The sequence below is a fragment of the Bubalus bubalis genome, chromosome X (assembly GCF_019923935.1).
Source record: "Bubalus bubalis isolate 160015118507 breed Murrah chromosome X, NDDB_SH_1, whole genome shotgun sequence".
Taxonomy (NCBI): Eukaryota; Metazoa; Chordata; class Mammalia; order Artiodactyla; family Bovidae; genus Bubalus; species Bubalus bubalis.
In genome coordinates this window covers 64,824,075-64,846,704 of record NC_059181.1, presented here as the reverse complement: position 1 = coordinate 64,846,704, position 22,630 = coordinate 64,824,075, and the positions used below count along the sequence as shown (strand labels likewise).

At 39.6% G+C, this 22,630-nt stretch overlaps 1 protein-coding gene across 5 annotated transcripts in view; it reads left to right on the top strand.

The window, feature by feature from the left end:
- Positions 1-979: 979 nt before the first annotated feature.
- The window catches only part of PHKA1 (phosphorylase kinase regulatory subunit alpha 1), a 169,186-nt gene continuing 147,535 nt past the window's right edge, over positions 980-22,630 (top strand). For all 5 annotated transcript variants that reach the window (XM_025277104.2, XM_025277103.2, XM_025277102.2 and 2 more), the window contains exons 1-4: positions 980-1,407; positions 2,453-2,611; positions 9,428-9,475; positions 12,244-12,412. In XM_025277104.2, the coding sequence (XP_025132889.1) occupies positions 1,330-1,407; positions 2,453-2,611; positions 9,428-9,475; positions 12,244-12,412 (454 nt within the window). In that variant the 5' untranslated portion in view covers positions 980-1,329. The remainder of the gene's footprint in view (positions 1,408-2,452; positions 2,612-9,427; positions 9,476-12,243; positions 12,413-22,630) is intronic.

The window sequence follows — 22,630 nt, the reverse complement described above, 5'->3', positions numbered from 1 at the left end:
GGGCATGGGTGAAGGTCGGGGGGAGCTTACTAGGAAAGACTATGTTCCAGTATAAAATAAAAATTTAATTTAAAAAAAGATAAACGAAAATGCAAAATCACTGTGGCCTAGGTGAGGTGGCTAGGGAAGGTTAGAGTCACAGATTTTCAGAGTTGGACCTGAAAGGTCAATCGGTCTAATTCTCTTAGCCCGCCATTCAAAGAGCAGGTGGTACTTAAGCCTTGACTTTAAAGACTTGCAGGGTCTGGGTCAGAGATCAAGATGTGGAGGTTGGTCAGTAAACAAAGGGAGCAAAAGTCCTGGGGCCGGGACCCCGAGCGGGGTGCGGACCGATTACCCTGTGGCCAGTGATCTGCATTACCTACAGGTTTCTTTTCTAGCTTCCCTTTCTGACTTTATTTTCAGCTGAGTCTTTGTTGCCTACGCCTTGCGACCTACGTTCGCACGAGGGAGCCTTCCAAAGCCGTTATACAATCTCCCGCTCCTCTCAGGCCAATTCCCGCCTGGGGCACTCGCTTCCTCAAAGCACACTACTGCCCTCTCCTTCCCCAGCGCGCCGATTCGCCGCTTTCTGGGGAATAAAGTACCTTTGGGAGTTGTTTCTTTTGGGGTTTGGATCGGAGTAAGGAGTTTAATCTGAGCTTTGAGTCAAAGGGAAAAAATATAATAAATAAAGACCCGGAAATTCCAGTGCTTTAGACCTTGAACGCAAAAGATCGTTCTTTCCTTTCAGGTTTGAAGTTACCGTGGGTTTCGAAAGCTAGGCGGGCAGAAAAACAGATTCCCTGACATCCTGTGTGCGCAGCAAGTGTGGACAACGGAAATAGCCATCTGAGGTGTTTCGAAAATAAACTCATGATAGCACATTGCCTACGGTGACACATTCTCCGCTGCGGGGCGGACAGGGTCGCCGGGGGGCGGGGCGAGTCCGGGTGCCGCGCGCAGCTGCTGGGATCCTGCGGCGCCAGCCCCGCCTCCCGCTTGCGTCTCGCGAAAGGTGGAGGCGGAGCAGCGGCCGGTGACCTGAAGCTCTGGGCCGCTGCGGTCTTCAGTCTCGCTGAGTGGAGCGGAGGATGCAGGAGCCACCCGCGGAGGCCAGACCCGCTTAAGGGAGGCGGCGAGCGGCGCCAGAGGCACTTCGGCTGGGCGCTACAGTGCAGGAGGCACGTGCGGGCGCGGAGGAGTGGTGGCCCCCTGGAGGCCGCAGTGGCCTGGCACTCGGGCTTCCCACTCTGAGGGCGGAGCTGCGTTGGCACCGCCTTTCTTGGAAGATCGTGGGCCCCTGTGGCACTCTAGCCAGTCCTCTGAGGGGATTGGAAACCCAGCGCGATGAGGAGTCGGAGTAACTCCGGGGTCCGGCTAGACGGCTATGCTAGGCTGGTGCATCAGACCATTCTGTGCCATCAGGTAAGTGAATGGGTGTCGCCTGTGATCACCGAGGATGTGCAGTGTGATAACCTGAATGGAGACCCTGGGTGAACCCGTGTGTGTGTGTGTTTGTGTGTGTGTGTGTGTGTGTGTGTATTTTGCAGGTTCTCCCGCCCCCTAGCTGGGGAGGCCGTAAAGGACCCTGAAGCAAAGAGGTGTTGAGACCAGAACAGAACCCGAATCAGGGACCATTAGCCAGGAGTCCTGAGTTAGAGCTTCTAAGCTCCCCTCCCCGTGCCCCCGCGTCCCCCATGTCACAGCTAGGTTCCAGGGGTCAGAGTTGTATGATGCTTTGAAGCTTGTTTATGGATACCGACCCCGACCGGGCCCCAGGCCTGGGAGCCCTCTCCTTCCCCTCCGCCGAAGAAAAAAGAAGTAGAGGAACTTTTAGCCATCTTTAGACTGTTGTGAAGTAGAAGGCAATGGCAACCCACTCCAGTGTTCTTGCCTGGAAAATCCCATGGACGGAGGAGCCTGGTAGGCTGCAGTCCATGGGGTAGCGAAGAGTTGGACACGACTGAGCGACTTCACTTTCCTTTTTCACTTTCATGCATTGGAGAAGGAAATGGCGACCCACTCCAGTGTTCTTGCCTGGAGAATCTCAGGGACGGGGGAGCCTGGTGGGCTACCGTCTTCGGGGTCGCACAGAATTGGACACGACTGAAGCGACTTAGCAGCAGCAGCAGACTGTTGTGAAGATCTGAAGTACCGGTGTACTTCATTATAGTTTTTCTACTCTTTTAATGCTGTTTTTTCATTGATAAGTTCATTCTTTCTAACTGGAAAGTTAAAACATGTCCTTTCTTTTAAGAATTCCCACATTTCAGACTGGTAAGGCTTCAGCCAGATCTTTCCCCTTATTCAAGATAGCATTTGCTTGCACTTGGTCAGAAGAGATTATAAAACTCAGGAGTGGGGACATAGAAGAAAAACCAAAGTCCCTCAGTACCCATTTGATACACTCTGTTTCCTCATATTAACACCCTATGGTTACCTGCCTGTCCCCTTTTTCTTTCCCTTACAGAACCCAGTGACTGGCTTACTTCCAGCCAGCTATGACCAGAAAGATGCCTGGGTCCGGGATAATGTGTACAGCATCTTGGCTGTGTGGGGTTTGGGCCTGGCCTATCGGAAGAATGCAGACCGAGATGAGGATAAGGCAAAAGCCTATGAACTGGAACAGGTACTCAATAAAAATACAAAACTCTGGAACTGTGGGGCAGGAGTGGCAGAGACAGAAGTAATTGTAGTCCACAGGAACTTAGAGACGTGTTTTGCTTTTCTCCCTCCTTCTTCACCTTGCTGAAATTACACTCCATAAAGCTTTCCTGTATTGTACTGATTTTTTTTTTTTTTTTTTTTTTGCGGTGGAAACTTGAAACTTGCTGATTCAGGGAGAGAGGGCAGGCTGTTCTGTTACAGTGGCAAATCCTATCCTCAGATCTTTGCTAAAATTTATAATCCTCTTTCCAAGTAAATGTATTTTGTAATCTCCAGCATATTTATTCTCATTGAGAGGAATATTTGGAGGCAGGTATCTACTATTTTACTTCCTTTTCTGAAAAAGGTAGATGGTATTTATATGAAGGTATGGAGAAGGAAATGGCAACCCACTCCAGTATTCTTGCTTAGAGAATCCCATGGACAGAGGAGCCTGGCAGGCTATAGTTCATGGGGTTGCAAGAGTCGGACACAACTTAGCCACCACCACCACCACCATATGAGGGTAACTGATATAAATTGGCAGACTTTCCCAACTAGACACAAGTTAAGACTTTGTTGATTTTTATACCTTAAGCTACTGTTTCAGAGTCTGTTGTGTGTCCTCACCCCCATATCCACCCCAACCCTTTGGGGTAAAATAAGGTCAGATTCAGCAGATGCTTTTAAGCCAACTTTTAAAGGCCTTCCCCTGAGTAAAAAAAAAAATCCTCTATAGAACTATTAATATTTAGAAACAGGATGCTGCGTCCTCTTGAATGACCAAGAAAGTGATATTCTGGACTACATGGGACTCTTAATGTTAAGATACTCTGCTGTCAGTTGTAAGGTATATGTGAATTCTTTTCCATTAGGGGAAAAGATTCTCTCCACATCAGCCATTTTCTCAAGAGGTCTCCATAAAGTTAGGCAATCTGAACTCTCGTCTTCATCTGTAAATCAGAATATTGAGATTTGGTTGTTTTTAAGGACAGTAACATATTGTGGGGTTCTAGTCCTTGGCAGTAGGAAAGAGTCACTGTGTAGTCCTCTACAATAGCATGTACCTCTTATTCCCTCAAGCCATAATTGAGAGGTACTTCGGTCCACTGAAACAAGCTCTTGGAGTTTTTTCTCTAACCCAGGAAGTACAGATCAATATTTCTGTGACTTATAGAAAACATACATAACCATTGTGAGAATTTGGAAAATATGGAGTGTTAAAAAACATCTGTAATGCTACTGCCCTTCCCCATCCTATGTCCTACTCTGTTTTGCTATTTCGATCTCAGTATTTTGTTTGTTATGTTTTGCTAGAATTTTATATTAGTGGAACAATAACTAAGATTTTATACCCAGTATGATTTGACAGATTTCTTTTTCAATACTGTTGGAAGAAATCTGTGTCTGAACAGTCATTCTACAAAGCTGACATTTTTCCTCATGTGTCCCAGGAAGAAAATATTTAACAGAGGAAGAGGGAAAAATGAACAAGAAATTGTTCGTTCTAAAATTTTAATGTTCTGTTAAGCAGTTTTTCACACAGCACAAAAATATTTTCTATACCACCACAATGATAACCTTGGAATAACTAAAAAACATTATAGCAATAGGAAACATCTTTTAAAAAGAAACATTTCTCTGAGAATTCTAAAATTTCTACAAACTTTTATTATGAATTAAAACAGATTATATTATTAAGTCTCATTAATTTTTTTCCTCAAACCTGACTCAGTTAATTTAGACTGGGGATCAGAAAAACCATCTCTGTAAAGGCCAGATAGTAAATATTTTTGGCATTGTGGCTCATGTGTAGTCTCAACCCAACTACTCAGCTCTTCCACTACTATGCAAAAGCAACCTGAGGCAATACATAAATGAATAAGCATGATTATGTTCCAAAAAGTTCTATTTACAAAAGCGGGCCATGAGCTAGATTTTCCCCAACTACACCTGAATGGTTTTAAACTCTGGCTGTGGATTGGAATGACTTGAGAAGCTTTTAAGAAATAACCTTACTGGACCTCACCCTAGAACAACTTAGATAAATCTCTAGCCCCAGGGGAATCACTATTGGAGAAAAAACTGCCTTGTTAATTCTAAAGTGCAGCCAGGGATAATCACTGATCTATGGCTAATAAATGAGCATAAGTGAAATCAAATATAGTAAATTCATAGATTAAATTCACATCTACTGTCAACTTTCCATTACTGTGTGGATTTTCCCAAACCACTGATTGTTAATCATTTCTACCCTTCTAACTCTTACCTAGGTTTCTCTCTGAGAAATAATGTCAAAGAACTAAGGAAAATTCTGGATGAAAAGGGGACAAGAACTTAGGTGACTATCCTATCCTAGATTGAGAATAGAAGTATGTACATATATGTTTTTACAAATGCTGTTTCTCTTAATCACACAGATATAAATTCACACCCATAAAAATAAATAGGCACACAAATAGAGTTAGCTCTTTGGCTGCCCCCAACTGAAAAACTTCTTCCTCAGTTTTATTCTCTTTGTGTATTCTCTCACTTTTTTCTCATGGCTTTAACTGTTGCCTTTATGAGAATGACTTCCAAAGCTTCATCTTTAACTTTAACCTCACTTCAGTTTCAATACCTGATTTTCATTTGTCTTCTGGTCAGTTGCACCTGAATATATCATGGTTTCTCAAAATCAGCAGGTCTGATACCTCAGTTTCCCTACTAAAAACAAACAAAATAGACTACTAAACAACAAAAACTCACCAAATGTCCTTTTTTTCTTATTGGTGTCCTCATTCAACCAGTCACCTGGACAACCTTACTTCGAACATTTCCATAGTGTGTTCCATGGAACACTAGATTGACTAAGTTTGGAGCTATGTTAAACAACAGGCTTCTTTACTCTGTAATTTCTCCAAGCCTTTAATATACTGATGTGCATTTTGAATCTAAGACAGGGATATATATTTACAGTCTTTCTAGAATTTCCTGGACTAGTGCTGGTTTGATTCCTGGGTTGGGAAGTTCCCCTGGAGAAGGGATAGGCTACCCAGTCCAGAATTCTTGGGCTTCCCTGGTGGCTCAGACAGTAAAGAATCCACCTGTAGTGTGGGAGACCTGGGTTCGATCCCTGGGTTGGGAAGATCCCCTGGAGGAGGACATGGCAACCCACTCCAGTATTCTTACCTGGAGAATCCCCATGGACAGAGGAGCCTGGCGGGCTACAGTCCGTGGGGTCACAAAGAGTTGGACATGACGGACACTGAGCCGACTAAGCACAGCACAGTGTTCTATAGTGTTTGAAAAGTGCTTCCCTTATGGTGATTTTTGACTTGTCTCTTTTGCCTTTTGATACATGAAGACCAAAGTCTGTTAATTCTTACATTTTCTTGACTCCATCCCCTCCTTTCTATTCCCTGCTGCCTCAGCCTTAGTTTAAACCTTGATCACTTAACACTTTTGTGAAAACAACAGATAAATTGTCTATTTTCATTCTCAGCAATCTTTCTGTAGCTCTCATTTCCCTACAAGTAAAATCCAAATGTTTTGGATTGATAGTCAAGAGTCTTTAGGGTTTGGTGCTAGGCTGCTTTTTCAATATTATATCATGCTGGTCCCCTGCATTCTACCCCCAGATCCAGCCAGGTTGGCATCTTCATTACCCCTCTACCAGTCCCTTGCTGAAAATGTCTGACATATGTGTAAAAACTTCATTGTACTATGTGTGTGTGTGTTAGTCGCTCAGTCATGTATGACTTTTTGCAATCCCATGGACTTAAGCCTACCAGGCTCCTCTGTCCATGGAATTTTCCAGGCATGAATTCTGGAGTAGGTAGCCATTCCCTTCTCCAGGAGCTCTTTTCAACCCAGGGATTGAATCCAGTTTTCCTGCATTGTGGGCAGATTCTTCACCGTCTGAGCCACCAAGGAAGCCATGCTTTCCCATAATTACTAGTAATTTATTCCCATAACATCCTGTGAGTTAAGTATCATTTTCCCTAATTTACAGGGGAAGGGACTGACATAGGGAGATAAGTTGGCATTTGGTGGTACCATGAATACTACCTGGGGTCTTATGACTTCAGACTCAGTCCTTTTGAATTTTTCCTCCCTCCTTTGGGGAAGCCATTGACATTTCCATCTCCAAATTATTTTATGAGCTGTTTCTTCACCTGTGAAGCCTGATGTCAATCCTATATTTTCTGTGGTTCCTCTATTCACAGACTTCTCAATTTTACAGTGATCACTTCTTTCTCAGGACTTTTCTTGGAACTTCTAAATCACTTATGGTCAATGCCATTCAACATGTTCAGTTTTTCATTCAACAAACCTTGTGTAATTGTTATGTGCCAAGCCCTGCAATAGATATAAAAATTAAATGGAACAAAATGTTTATATTTAAATCTCAACTTTTTTAACTTATAAATTTACAGAAAATATTAGAAATTGTAAAATAAACATATTTGTATGTACTCTTTAAGATTCACTAGTTTTTAATATGTTGTCATACTTGCGTCCCCTCCATAAACATATGCACATACAGGTGCACAGCATTTTTTTTTTTGGTGAGCCATTTGAGAGTTACTTGCACACATGAAATATGTATTTTTAAAAATATAGACTGCTTAATCCATTAACTTAAAAGTTTATTTCTGAATCTGTCTGCCTCTTTTTCTTAAGAAGTTCATAGCCTAATTGGAGGTGGGGAGATGTATAAACATAGTTACAGCATATTAGGACAGATAATGTAGGTACTGTATATAGGAGATAAGTACAAAGTTCTGCGGGAACACACAGCTGGAAAGTCTAATTTCCCTTGAACAAGGCAAGAAAGGATTCATAGAGGAGTTGGATTTTTAAGGATAAGCCAGAATTGTTATGTAGACTGTATTTGTAGTTTACGGTTTTTCTTTTTGTAGTTTCGTATTTTTAAAAAATATATCTATCCTGTCTCCCTTTTCTTTTTGTTTTACAAAGCCTGATAGAGGCTTATGTGTATCTGATTGTATTTATATCAGTCAGTTCACAAGCACATAGATCCATATCCTCAAAAAAGATTAGAAGATGTCATTTGGTCTGGTTAGAAGCCCTGGTGTATGTATAAACATGTATAATTAATGCCAACTAGTGCACCTGAATCAGGGAATGGGCAGTTTAGGGGAATACAAAATATAGATACTTCCCTTCATTCTTAACCATTCCATGCTTCTTATTAATTTTATCCTGACTTGGAATTTGAAAAAAATGGCTGACAGTGGCCATTCCAGGAGGACAAAAGTGGATGGCAATCAGGACTCCTCCACTGCATCTAGACTTATTTAAATTAAAGAAAATATTGATGGTAGTAGCAGGATTGCATAGTAAAGAGAGTTGAAAGAATGGGATAAAAAATCTGTGAGTATGTAGTGACCTGTAGAAGAGAATTCAGAATCAAAGTCACCCCACAGAGTAAGCAGGCTGTGTTTCATACTGTCTGAAACAGTATAATAAAGGATAATCTCTTCCATTAGGATCAAAGTAATAGAGATTTTCTGGTAGAGGTTGCATTGTTTCACTACTTTGTAACAAATGCTTCATGCTTTAAAGGGTGACAAGACCACACACTGCCTATTTGTTCTCTCTATCATTCTCTTTATTTCTTCCCTTGGACCATTGGTAGACAGAAATTACTTAAGGAAAGGAACTCTCCCAAGAAAACACTTTATTTTACCCTCGGTAAAAGATTTAAGAAAGAATTGAAACATAACTTAATAGGTTCTTATCTTTTTCATGCCTACAGCTTGTAGTCCCATTTGAATATTTTGAAGGAATAGCAGAATAGTGCAGCTCCTAAGTATTAGGTTAGTTTTCAGAGGTGTCCTGAAGCCACCTCTGAGACAACATTCCTTGCAGTAACCTGCTTGTATTTCTTCTGGACTGTGGAACAGAAAGCTTAGAGAAATGGAGAAGCTCTGTGATGCTGTATTCTTCCAAAACATACTGCCTATCCATGCCAGTGTTGATGGACCCTTCTAGTGTCATGTAGTATAACAAGTATATTGTTACTATACTATAATTAAATAAACTTATTATATTATTACTATATTTATTATGCTAACTAGTATAGTATAACTAGTATCATATATTATTACTATACTATATTATAAATAAATACAATTATTACTATATTATACCAACTACCATAGTATATAATTGGTAATCAGAATTTTGGAGTGTTATGACTAGAACACTAACCACTTTAGAAATTGTCAAGCCCTAGTAAGAGAAATAGTGATGACTTGAGACTTAAGTTTGGGCTTTTTTTTCAGGGCAAGAGGGTTGAGTTGCACTAACAATTCTTGTTTACAATTATTCTGAAGTTTATTTATTCTTTAAGAGAAATGTCCAGATAATATTTCTATGGGCTCTTGAAGACAAGTCTTGGCTAGTTTAGAAAAAAAATAAAAGTGATGATGTTGGCTTTTCTAGGACGTAGGATATGTTTTAAATATCCTCATAGCGTTATGATTTTTGAGCTAACTTGCCCATTTTTTTCCAGGTGGAATGTCCTCTAATAGGATAGTTGACTTAGTTTTACACAAACCTGTTGGAGCTTGTATTTTTTTTAACTTGAAGGAGTCACCAACTGCAGGTTTCAGTTCCACTTTTAGCTGCAATCTGCTCTTCTGTGTACCTATAAAGTAAATGCCATGTAAATAGGAACCCAGGATAAGGTTACTTGTTCTCAAAAGGTCATGTACCAACTGCAGTTGCTGAGTAAGTGTTGCTGCATCTAGGGATGTTTATAACAGCTTGTTTCCATTTATTTCTGCAGAGTGTAGTGAAGCTGATGAGGGGACTGCTGCACTGCATGATTAGACAGGTATGTCATTGTTAATGCACCCTCTCCAATAAAAGCACATGATAATTTATGTATGTATATATATATACATACACACATGTATATATGGTTTATTTTTTTTCAATTTCACAAATAGTACATACTAATTTTAGAAAATCTGTATAATTGAGGAGGGAAATGTCACCCATGATCTCACCATCCAGTTACCACTGAAGTATTGCCTTCCAGTCTTTTCCTCCTCCTCTACAAATGATTTCTTTTATATATTTCATCAGTACTGTACATGCAATTATGTATATTGAGTAAAAAGTGATGCAGGTCTCTAAACTCCTCTGAAACCCTTGGGACCAAATAAATTTCACAATTCAGAATTTTTCAGATTTTAAAAGGTAGTACTGGACATGGAACAACAGACTGGTTCCAAACAGGAAAAGGAGTACATCAAGGCTGTATATTGTCACCCTGTTTATTTAACTTATATGCAGAGTACATCATGCAAAATGTCGGGCTGGATGAAGCACAAGCTGGAATCAAGATTGCCGGGAGAAATATCAATAACAGATATGCAGATGACACCACCCTTATGGCAGAAAGTAAAGAGGAACTAAAAAGCCTCTTGATGAAAGTGAAAGAGGAGAGTGAAAAAGTTGGCTTAAAGCTCAACATTCAGAAAACGAAGATCATGGCATCTGGTCCCATCACTTCATGGGAAATAGATGGGGAAACAGTGGAAACAGTGTCAGACTTTATTTTTCTGGGCTCCAAAATCACTGCAGATGGTGACTGCAGCCATGAAATTATAAGACATTTACTCCTTAGAAGGAAAGTTATGACCAACCTAGATAGCATATTCAAAAGCAGAGACATTACTTTGCCAACAAAGGTCTGTCTAGTCAAGGCTATGGTTTTTCCAGTACTCATGTATGGGTGTGAGAGTTAGACTGTGAAGAAAGCTGAGTGCCAAAGAATTGATACTTTTGAACTGTGGTGTTGGAGAAGACTCTTGAGAGTCCCTTGGACTGCAAGGAGATCCAACCTGTCCATCCTAAAGGAGATCAGTCCTGGGTGTTCTTTGGAAGGAATGATGCTGAAGCTGAAACTCCAGTACTTTGGCCACCTCATGTGAAGAGTTGACTCATTGGAAAAGACTCTGATACTGGGAGGGATTAGGGGCAGGAGGAGAAGGGGACGACAGAGGATGAGATGGCTGGATGACATCACTGACTCGATGGACATGAGTTTGGGTGAACTCCGGGAGTTGGTGATGGACAGGGAGGCCTGGCGTGCTGCAATTCATGGGGTTGCAAAGAGTCGGACACGACTGAGTGACTGAACTGAACTGAACTGAACAGTATATATACCATATATTATGTTATGCCCTCAGAAAATCCAGATATCACTCTATAATCAGAAACATTAGACTCTCTATAGGAAAACATGCATTTTTCACAATAAGTGGAATAAATAAAAACTCCAAATAGCCCCATGTTAGTTTGAATCAGATGTTGCCACCAAATGAATTTTGATACAAAACTTAGGGGGAAAAAACAGTTTGGAAATGTTTTAGATTTTAGAATTGGAGATAAGGGGCCAAGAAGTTATATCTTCTAGAATTAATTTGCATTTTCCTGATCTTGAGTCAAGTTGAACATCCTTTCATGTGGGGGTTGAAAATTCATATTTTGTCTTCTATTAATTGCCTTTTAGGTCCTTTGCCTCTTTGTCTTTCGGGCTGTCTCTATCTTGCCTATTTGAGGAGTTCCTCTCCATGATGGATATTAATCCTTTGTCACATGCACTGCAAATATTTTTAGCAGTGTCTGGTTTATCTTTTGGGTTTGCTTATGATATTTTTCCCATTCAAAAGTGTCTCACTAAAAGAAAGTATTTTATTTTTATCCTAGGAGTTCTTTACACGTGTTATACTCATTGACTCTGAACTGATTTTCTTGACCTAAGAATACATTTTATTAGAAGGAGAAATTGAGGCCCAGATTAATAAAATGACCATCCTGAGGCACACAAAAAGTCTAAAGTAAAAAGAAATCAAGTCCAGACTTCTGAACTTGATCAGTGATCTCTCTACTGGATTGTTTCACACCCATGACTTTTTTCATTCTTTGCTACTTTTTAATTTTTTTGTATTTTAGATATTTGTATTTTCCACCTTACCAAATAGGTTTAAAGTCACTAATTTCTTGGACTATATTTAAAGACATGATAGTTACTATCATATATCAGATGCACACATAATCAAATAGAAATTTCAGGTAATGAGTCTTTCATTTGTCCCTTGCACAATGTTTCTTTTCTGACCTTGGTTCCAGCTTTCTTTCATGTTTTTTCTTTGTCATTCCATGAGTCTCTCCCCAGTTCTTTTTATTATTCCTTCAAAATATATCTTCTTGGTTCTACTTTCCCTCAAAATGTCTACCTCTGTTTCAGGAACAAATGTATCTTTTTTACAACTCAATTATCTCTTACTAAGCTGTTCTCACTCAATCTCTCTGCATCTCAGTTTTTATCTACGAAACAGCAAAACAACCATCTCAAGAGTGAAAGAGAGGTGATGAATAGGAAATGGCTGAGTTCAATGGATATTATTTTCTAATTAAATTGTTTAAATTGAAAAATAATGACAGCAGGGGGAAAGGGGTAACAATGCATTTTAAATATTCACAGTTGCCTGAAGGCCGAATGGAGTGATGTATGTCAGAGTACTATTGAAGTATGGCATATGGGTTGATTTTCCTGCACACCTTTGTTTTTACTGTTTCTGTTTTCTTCAGGTGGATAAAGTAGAATCCTTCAAGTATAGTCAGAGTACCAAGGATAGCCTCCATGCCAAGTACAACACCAAAACCTGTGCCACTGTAGTGGGTGATGATCAGTGGGGACACCTGCAGTTGGATGCTACCTCTGTGTACCTGCTCTTCTTAGCACAAATGACTGCCTCAGGTCAGTACAAGGACAGAAATACGGGAATCACTGAGTGTGGAGCACTTGCCCTGGCACATGTGGCTTCTCCAAAGGTGTTGTCCAGAAAACAGCATGGATGTTTACACTGCTCAAAGATACACATTGGAAATATAATATTTTGCAAATTTTATACAAAGAAACTCTCTAAAGTGTAGTTAGCACAAGTATGGACTACTCATTAATATATATTTTTAATTGAGAACCAGGAAATCTGGGATTTTCTTTAGACAGGTATTTTTACATCTTTTATTAATCCCCAGATATTATAAAATGGGAAAGAAGGACTAAGGTTTATTGCTTGTTAGTATTAACATCGCCTACTTTGTACTGCTCTTTATGAATGGATTATATACAAGGCATCTGTCTGTAGGTATCTAATTTATATTAAGATAATTAACTTTGGAATCAGAATTCAATGTTTTCTATTATTGAATAACACACCCGGTTCAGATGGCTTTTTAAATCATTTTAGACGTTTTACTAGAAAAGGAAATTATAACAACAAACATAATTTCCTTTTATTTCTCTTAAATTAGGGCGGACTAAGAATCTGATTACATTCAGTTTATAAATTAAATAGGACTTTACAACATCTTCCTGAGTAAATGCATGTACTTCTCACAATTACACATCTTTGACATTTCAGTTTCTTTATCTTTCTATCTGATTACAGAGCTCCTTCGTACTAAGGGCATTCAGGGTGGGAATTACCCCAGAATACTTTTCTCTTTTCTTGCAGAAATAAATACTTGGTGATAAAGCCTCCCTTTTTTCTCCCCTCTAGAACAACACACATCCCAGAGATTGAATAACCTTTTCTTAAAATTATGTCTACTCACATCCTCCTTTCTTTTGGAGGGGAAATTTCTCCCTGAATAAATGTATCTTTTAGGTAGGTTTGAGTGGCTCAGATGGTAAAGAATTTGCCAGTAATGCAGGCGACCCGGTTTCGATGCCTGGGTCAGGAAGAACCCCTGGAGAAGGAAATAGCTACCCACTCCAGTATTCTTGCGTGGAGAATCCCATGGAAAGAGGAGCCTGGTGGGCTATATAGTCCATGGTGTTGCAAAGAGCTGGACACAACTGAGTGACTAACACTTTCACTTTTCACTTAGGTAGATTTTATTTAATTTGTTTAAGTAGAATGGTAATTATAATTCCATATCTAATATTCTTCTAATACCAACTCTGGAGTGTTTTTCTACAAAGCAGTGTCTAAATATCCCTTGTGGTTTTTCATTTTGAGCCTCAAAGGGAAGCAGAAATATACTAAAGAGGTTTATAAGAGACCATTCATTCAACAAAAGTTTGTTGATTCCTGACTTAATGTTTGATTTTCAACACCATAAGCTGATTTTGATAGGTACTTGGCCTAAGGTAGATATTTTATCAAGCAAGTCTTTGAGGAATAAGTTGAAATAAGTAGAAATTCACAATCCAAAAGAGGGAAGGGAATAACAATGACTATAGCATAGAAGTTTGAAATGTACTGGCCATCAGGATAAGGCTAGATATCTTCCTTGGTTAGAGTGTAAGACAGATCTGGAAAAATGGCAAGTGATGGAGCTAAAAACTTGGGGCTAACTGTTTAAGGGCCTGTGTACCATGCTTCGGTTTCCCAAGTGGCTCAGTGGTAAAGAATCTGCCTGCCAATGCAAGAGACCCAGGAGATGTGGTTTCAACCCCTGGATCAGGAAGATCCCCTAGAGAAAGAGATGGCAACCCACTCCATATTCTTGCTTGAAAATTCCATGGAAAGAGGAGCCTGGTGGGCTACAGCCCATGGGGTCACAAAAGTCAGACACGACTCAGCGATTGAGCACACATGAACATACCATGCTAAGTAATTTGGAGTTTGGAGTTTAGTCTATAGTCAATAGAAAGCCACTCAAGATAAATAATGAAGAAAATTTCAAATGGCAGGAAGATAGATTGGATGGAGGAGAAAATTAAGATGGGGCTTCCCCTGTGGCTCAGTGGTAAAGAATCCACCTACCAATGCAGAAGACACAGGTTTGCTGCCTGGACCAGGAAGATCCCACATGCTGCAGAGCAGCTAAGCCCGTGTGCCATAACTATTGAGCCTGTGCACTAAAACCTAGGAGCCACAAATGCAGCCCTCGCACCCTAGAGCCCATGCTCTGCAACAAGAGAAGCCACTGCAATGAGAAGTCTGTGCACTGCAACTAGGGAGAAGCCCCCATTCTCTGCAAGAAGATAAAAGCCTGCACAGCAGCAAAGACCCAGCACAGCCAAAAATAAATAAATAAAAATTATTTTTTAAAAAGAGGACTAGCTAGAAGTTTAGTAAAAATACTTTAGGCAAGAAATGATGTAGAATTTGTGTAAGGCAGTTGTCTTGAGGATAAAAAAAAAGAGTTGCGAGAGATAATTGAGAAGTAAAATATGAAAGATCTTTATGTAAAATTTAGCAATTCTCTGAGCATTTTTGAATTCTTAAAAATCTCAACTTTGGTTCAAGGAGAGGCTTAGACAGAAGCTGATTGCAACTTAGTGGATAGTAGCAGAGGAGCTCCACAGACCCTCTCCCCAGCAAAATAACCATAAATGGGTGAAAATTAATTTTAGAAAACCAAACATTTAAAGTCACTGGAAATTGTCCTAAGGGTACACAGCAAGTGGAGAAACATTTATTCAAAGATATCTAAATCTTAGCAGTAAGAAAGTATAGCATTTGGGCCACAACCTATTCCTTCCCCTGCCCCAAGCTCGCCATGACAGAAGCACTATTTGAAGTGAATGCAACCAGGAATACAAGGCTCCCTCCCCGCTCCCCACCCCAGCTCTCAGTCTAAGGCTGTGATATCTCCCCGAGAGAGAGGTAGATTACCAGCACTTCTTACTCTCCCCAGCTCTGTGTTGCAGAATTTCTAATCCAGTCAAGAATGACTTAGAGGTTTAGAACTTCCTTCCTACCCCCTAGTCCCACTAATGGAGTGGATACTTAACCACAGGCAGAGAAGACCAAGAATACTAGGCCTGACCCACCTTTTGTAGTAGCATGGATGGTAGGGCAGGCCATAAGAACAGAAAACTCCATAGCTCCTCCCAAGAGGACTGATTTTGGGAACAGAATGTGGAGAAGTTCAAGACTAAGGGCACTCTCAGAAACAATGAAGATTTTGGTTCTAAGAAATTAAGAGGAGTCTGATAACTCAATAATACAAGCAATAAGCTATCCTGTAGACTAGCTAGCTGTTTTAACAGAGAACCAAGGAAAGAAAGAGCTAAAAAGAGCCCTCCTAGGATTAGAACAACTGTCAAAGACTGGCATCAAAGACTACATGAAATGGGACCTGAATTTAATTGAATGAAATGGTCAACAATTTATGCCTCAGGGCCTTGTACAATATAATAGAACAATTAATTGACAGTTAGTGGAGATTAACACCTGATACCAACAGAGACAGATCACAGATCCCTTCTCAACCTTATGGCTAAGATCAAGTGTAATGGATCACAGAAAGAGACAAGTTGCTAAAGCTAAAACCACTGCCTTCCTGGGGTGACAGTGTACATATCCAGGGCAGCACCCTCTGAGGGACAACTTCAGGGGCTGCATACTATGGGGTAAATAACTTTCACTGAAATAATCCATGTCACTAAATAAATAAACAGGTAAACAATTCCCATAAGGGAAAGTATCAATATCTATATATTATCTATAATATCTGGTTTTCAGCAAAAATTTATGAGGCATGCAAAGAACCAAGAAAGCCTGAGCCAACAGAAGAAAAAGCAAGTGGTAAAAGCTGCCTTTGAGAGGAAGCGTATGTTGAATTTAGGGAAAAAAAGACTTCAAAGCAGTTACTATAAAAGTGTCCAGAAAGCTAAAGAACACCATGCTTAAAGAAATAAAGCAATATATGATTATTGCATTTCATCAAATAGAGAATTTCAATAAAGAGATAAAAATGAACCAAATTGAAAGTTGAAAAATATAGTAACTGAAAGACTCATTTTGTTGTTGTTTAGTCACTAAGTCATGTCCAACTCTTTTCGACCCCATTGACTATAGCCTGCCAGATTCCTCTGTCCATGGAATTTCCCAGGCAAGAATACTGGAGTGGGTTGCCATTTCCTACTCCAGGGGTCTTCCTGACTCAGGGATCAAACCCACATCTCATGCTTGGCAGGTGGATTTTTGCCATTGAGCCACCTGGGAAGCCCAAAAGACTCACTCAGTTCAGTTCAGTTCAGTTCAATCGTTCAGTCATCTCTGACTCTTTGAAACCCCATGGACTGCAGCATGCCAGGCTTCCCTGTCCATCACCAACTCCTGGAGCTTGCTTAAACTCATGTCCATCAAATCAGTGATGCCATCCAACCATCTCATCCTCTGTCGTCCCCTTTTCCTCCCACCTTCAATCTTTCCCAGCATCAGGGTCTTTTCCAGTGAGTCAGTTCTTCATGTCAGGTGGCCAAAGTATTGGAGCTTCAGCTTCAGCATCAGTCCTTCCAATGAATATTCAGGACTGATTTCCTTTAGGATTGACTGGTTGGATCTCCTTGTAGTCCAAGGGACTCTCAAGAGTCTTTTCCAACACCATAGTTCAAAAGCATCAATTCTTTGGCACTCAGCTTTCTTTATAGTCCAACTCTCACATCCATACATGATTATTGGAAAATCATAGCTTTGACTATATGGACCTCAGTAGAGAGACTCAATTAATTTGGGCTGGCAGAGGGAAAAATCAGCATACTTGAAGACAGATCAACAGAGATTATGCTGTTTGAAGAACAGGGAAAAACAATAAAGCAAAATGAATAAAACCCCAGAGAAATGTAGGACACCAACCGCTACCAACTCATGTGTAATAAGAAAAGAGTAAGGAGCAGAAAACATGTTTAAAGAAATAATGGGACTTCCCTGGTTAAGAACCTGCCTGCCAATGCAAGGTACACAGGTTCGATCCATGAAGTTTCTACATGCTGTGGGACAACTAGCCCCATGTGCTGCAACTACAGAGCCCATGTGCCTAGAGCCCATGCTCTGCAACAAGAAAAGCCACCACAATGAGAAGCCCATGCACCGCAACTATGGAGTAGCTCCTGCTTTCTGCAACTAGAGAAAGCCCACACATAGCAATGAAGACCCAGCATAGCCAAAAAAATAAAATCAATCTTTATTGAAATAAAAGAAATAATGGATGAAAACACCCCAAATTTAGTGCAAAACATTAATCTACATATCCAAGGAGCTCAAAGATTTCCAGGTAGGATAAACCGAGATTCATATCCAGAAACATCGTAGTAAAAAAGTTAAAAGCTAAAAACAAACATCTTGAGAGCAATATGAGAAAAATGACTTGTTATGTATGTGAAAGTCACTCAGTTGTGTCTGACTCTTTGCGACCCCATGGACTGTAGCCTGCCAGGCTCCTCTATCCATGGAATTCTCCAGGCCAAGAATACTGGAGCATTCCCTTCTCCAGGGGATCTTCCCAACCCAGGGATCGAACCCAAGTATCCCACATTGTAAGCAGATTCTTTACCATCTGAGCCACCATAGAGGGAACCCAAATAAGATTATCTGCTGACTTCTTTTCCAAAAAAAAGTAGAGACCAGAAGACAGTGGAATGATATGTTTAAAAAGCTAAAGAAAGGAAGTATAACCAAGAATCTTATAACTACCTTTCAAAAAAACAAACTGAGATAAAGACATTCCCAGATAAATAGTGAGAGAATTTGTTCCTAATAGACCTATGTTAGGTGCTTAGTTGCTTCAGTCATGTCCGACTCTTTGCAAACTTAAGGGCTGTAGCCTGCCAGGCTCCTCTGTCATGGGATTCTCTAGGCAAGAATACTGGAGTGGGTTGCCATATCCTCCTCCAGGAGATCTTCCCGACCCAGGGATTGAACACACTCATGTCTCCTGCATTGGCAGGCGGGTTCTTTACCACTAGCACTGCCTGGGAAGCCCAGACCTACTTTACAAGAAATATTAAAAGAAGTTCTTTATACTAAAATCAGGTGACCAAAAGCAGTAGCTGGAATCTACACACACACACACACACACACATAAACCAGACCACTGGTAAAAAATAATTATAAAATATGGTATAATTACACATTTCTTTTTTCTTATCTTAACTGACCTAAATGAGTTTGAGCAAGCTCCAGAGGTTGGTGATGGACAGGGAAGCCTGGTGTGCTGCAGTCCATGGTGTCAAAAAGAGTCAGACATGACTGATCGACTGAACTGAACTGACCTAAAAATCAATTGTATAAAACTTGTTTTATACAATAACTTGTATTGTTGTGCTTATAGCATATAAAAATGTAAATATATTTGATAATATCAGAACCAAGGAGGTGGGTGGGAGCAAAGCTATATTGAATTAAGAAAAAGATAACCAAATCATAACTCAACTCCACAGGAACAAATGAAGAGAATGAGAGATGGTAAATTAGAAAGACATCCTATATTCATGGATTAGAACGCTTACTGTTAAGATAGCAACATTCCACAAATTGATCTATAGATTCAGTGCAATTCTTGTGCACATTCCAGCTGTCTTCTTTGTAAAAAATGACAAGCTGTTTCTAAAATGTATATGGAAATGCAAAGGACCCAGAATGGTCAAAACAATTTTGAAAAAGAAGAATAAAGTTAGAGGACTCACACTTTCTGATTTCAAAACTTACTTCCAGATATTGTGATACTGGCATAAGGATAGACACATAGAATAACAGAATCGAACTGAGAGTCCAGAAGCAACACATGGTCAGTTGATTTTTGACAAGGATGCCAAGATAGTTCAATAGGGAAAGAATGATGCTGGAAAAACTGAATATCCACATGTAAAAGAATGAAATTGGACTTCTTCTCTACCATAGACAAAAACTAACACAAAATGAATCATAGACTTAAATGTAGGAAGGAAAACTGTAAAAGGTTTTAATCCAGCAGGGCTTCTATAACAGAATACTGCAGAATGGGTGGCATAAAGAACAGGGATTTATTTTCTCAGAATTCTGGAGGCTAGAAGTCCAAGATCAAGAAACCAGCAGTGCTGGTTTCTGATGAATCCTCTCACCTTGGCTTGCAGACAGCCACCCTCCCTGCTATGTCTTCATATGGCCTTTTCTCTCTGTGTGTGCACTCCTGATGTCTCCTTTAATAAGTATACCAATCCCTATTGTATAAGGGCCCCACCCTTATGACCTCATTTAACATGAATTACCTCCTTAAACCTTAGACTTCCCTGGTGGCTCAGACAGTAAAGCGTCTGCCTACAATGTCAGAGACTGAGTTCAATATTTGGGTTGGGAAGATCTCCTGGAGAGGGAAATGGCAACCCACTCCAGTATTCTTGCCTGGAAAATCCCATGGATGGAGGAACCTGGTAGGCTATAGTCCATGGGGTTGCAAAGAGTCAGACACGACTGAGAAACTTCACTTCACTTCACCTCCTTAAAAGCCTCACTTCTGAATACAGTCACATTGGGGGTTAGAGCTTCAACATATGAATTTTATGGGGGAAATTTTGAGTTAATAACAAACATTTAGAGAAAAATATAGGATTAAATCTTCCTCACCTTGGGTTAGGCCCTGTTAGATATGACACCAAAAGTATAAGCAAATAAAGGAAAAATAAATTGGAATTTGTCAACTTAAGATAAACTTGTGTTTAACAACTGTTGGGCTTCAAAGGACTCTTTCAAGAAAGTGAAAAAATACCCACAATATGGTAGAAAATATTTTCAAATCATATATCTGGTAAGAAACTTGTATCTAGAGTACGTAAAGAACTCTCACAACTCAAGAGCAAAAAGATAACCTAATTTGAGGTGGGCCAAGAATCTGAATTGACATTTCTCCAAAGGTAGTCACATGACCAATAAATACATGAAAATTGCTGAACATCATTAGTCACTAGGGAAATGAAGATGCAGACCATAATGAGATACCATATCACACCCTCTGGGATGGCTGTAATCAAAAAGACAGAAAATAGATGTTTCTGAAGATATGGAGAAATTGGTACCTTCATATGTTGCTGATGGAAATGTAAAATAGTACAACCACTTTGTAAAAGAGTCTGGCAACTCTCATAAGGTTAAACAGAGTTGCCATATGATCTAGCAGTTTCATTCTTAGCTATATATTCAGGAAAAATGAAACCATGTTCACTCAAAAGCTTGTGCACATGCATGAATGTTCATAGCAGCATTGTTCATAATAGTCAAAAAATATGTAAAATATCATGTATGAAATGAGATGCCAGTCCAGGTTCGATGCACGATACTGGATGCTTGGGGCTGGTGCACTGGGACGACCCAGAGGGATGGAATGGGGAGGGAGGAGGGAGGAGGGTTCAGGATGGGGAACACATGTATACCTGTGGCGGATTCATTTTGATATTTGGCAAATCTAATACAGTTATGTAAAGTTTAAAAATAAAATAAAATTAAAAAAAAAAAAAAAAATAGAAACAACCTAAATGTATATCAACTACTCATTGGATAAATAAAATGTGATATACCTGCACAATTGAATGTTTTTAGCAATAAAAAGAAATGAAGTACTGATACATGCTTCAACATGGATGAACCTTGAAAACATTATGCTAAGTGAAAGAACCCAGACATAACAAGTCGCATATTGTATGATTGCATTTATAAGAATAGTATGGCAAATCTATAGAGATATAAAGTACATCAGTGATTGCTTGGCCGGGGGTGGGTACGGAATGATGGGACAAGTGTTGAAGGGAAATGGGGAGTGACTACTATGGATACAAGATTTCTTTGGAGGGATGGTGAAAATGTTCTAAAATTGATTATGGTAATGGTTGCAGAACTCTGCGAACCCTAAAAACCACTAAATTACTTACTTGAAATGGGTGAATTATATGGTATGTGAAAAAGATCTCAATGTTACTGTTTTTAAAAATAAGGGAGAGAGAGGCTTAATTTTAGGCAAGTACAAATCAGTCTGTGGAGTAGACCACAGGGTCAACCTCATTTCTAGATATTTTAGTATGCTTTATGCAGCACTGCCATCTTTGGCCTTACCCAAGCCCTACTTCATTTCACCTGTATATCTCACCTCTGCACCCTCTTTTCTACAAGCAGTGCCTTGGCTCCATAGAAGGGACTGGAACCAGATGTTATGTATGATCTTGCTTCAAGAGACAGGTCCTCTCCTGTGCTTAACAGGGTTGTTTAAGATCATTCAATAAATAATTATTGAATATCTACTATTCAAAATATTATTTAATATCATTCAAATTAGACTGTGAGTTACTTTTAGAGGCTATATGAGATGTTTTGTGGGACTACAAATATGAATAAGATTTCTTCAAATTCAGGTAAAGATTTATCTGTGGTACAAAGTAAAAACTAAGTTCATAAGAGCAAGAAAAATAAAACTCTGTGAAGCACAGAAAAGGGGAATCGATGAGAACATCACAAGAGGAGACAGCATTTGAACTGGGCCTTGAAAGAACAGTTAGGATTTCAAGATATGGAGAAAGCTGTGTAAACAGAATATCATGAGCAAAAGGACAAATGGTAGATGTGTGTCATTTATATGGTATAGCGACTAGTTAGCTGTGACATGAGTCTAAGAGATTGTCAAAACCAGTTTCACACTTACTGCCTTATCTCAATCTATGTTCAAGTATCTTGGCACACAAAGCTGACAAAATAAAGCTATGAAGCTGATGTCCGATATTACTGCCTCTCTTTTTTTCCTCTCTATCCAAGAGGTTAAGGTGGGTCAATACTGCTACAAGAAAGACCCTTTGCTCCTCATGCTGCCCTGTGCTGTGGTTACTGTTTTGACAGAGCCATGCATCAGGAGGAGTTTGCAATCTGATGATCTGAATCATATAGTCATTTTTAATTTTAAACTTAAGAGTTCTGTGTTTTAAAATATTTGTCAATAAATCAAAGATTTAAATGTGAAAAAAAAAAGAAACTGAAAGCACTAGAAGCATTCATGGGATAAAGCTTTTCAATAAAAGCTTCTGAGAAGAAAAATATACTGTAAGCAAAATGGAACTTCAGACAAACTGGGAAAAATACTTGCAACACATATGATGGGCAAAAGTCCAATTTCTTTAATATTTATTAATATATTAATAACAGAAAGATGGGCAATTCAATATAAATTGAAGGATATGAAAAGTATACAAAAAGTTCATAGGAAAAGAAATACAGCTGGC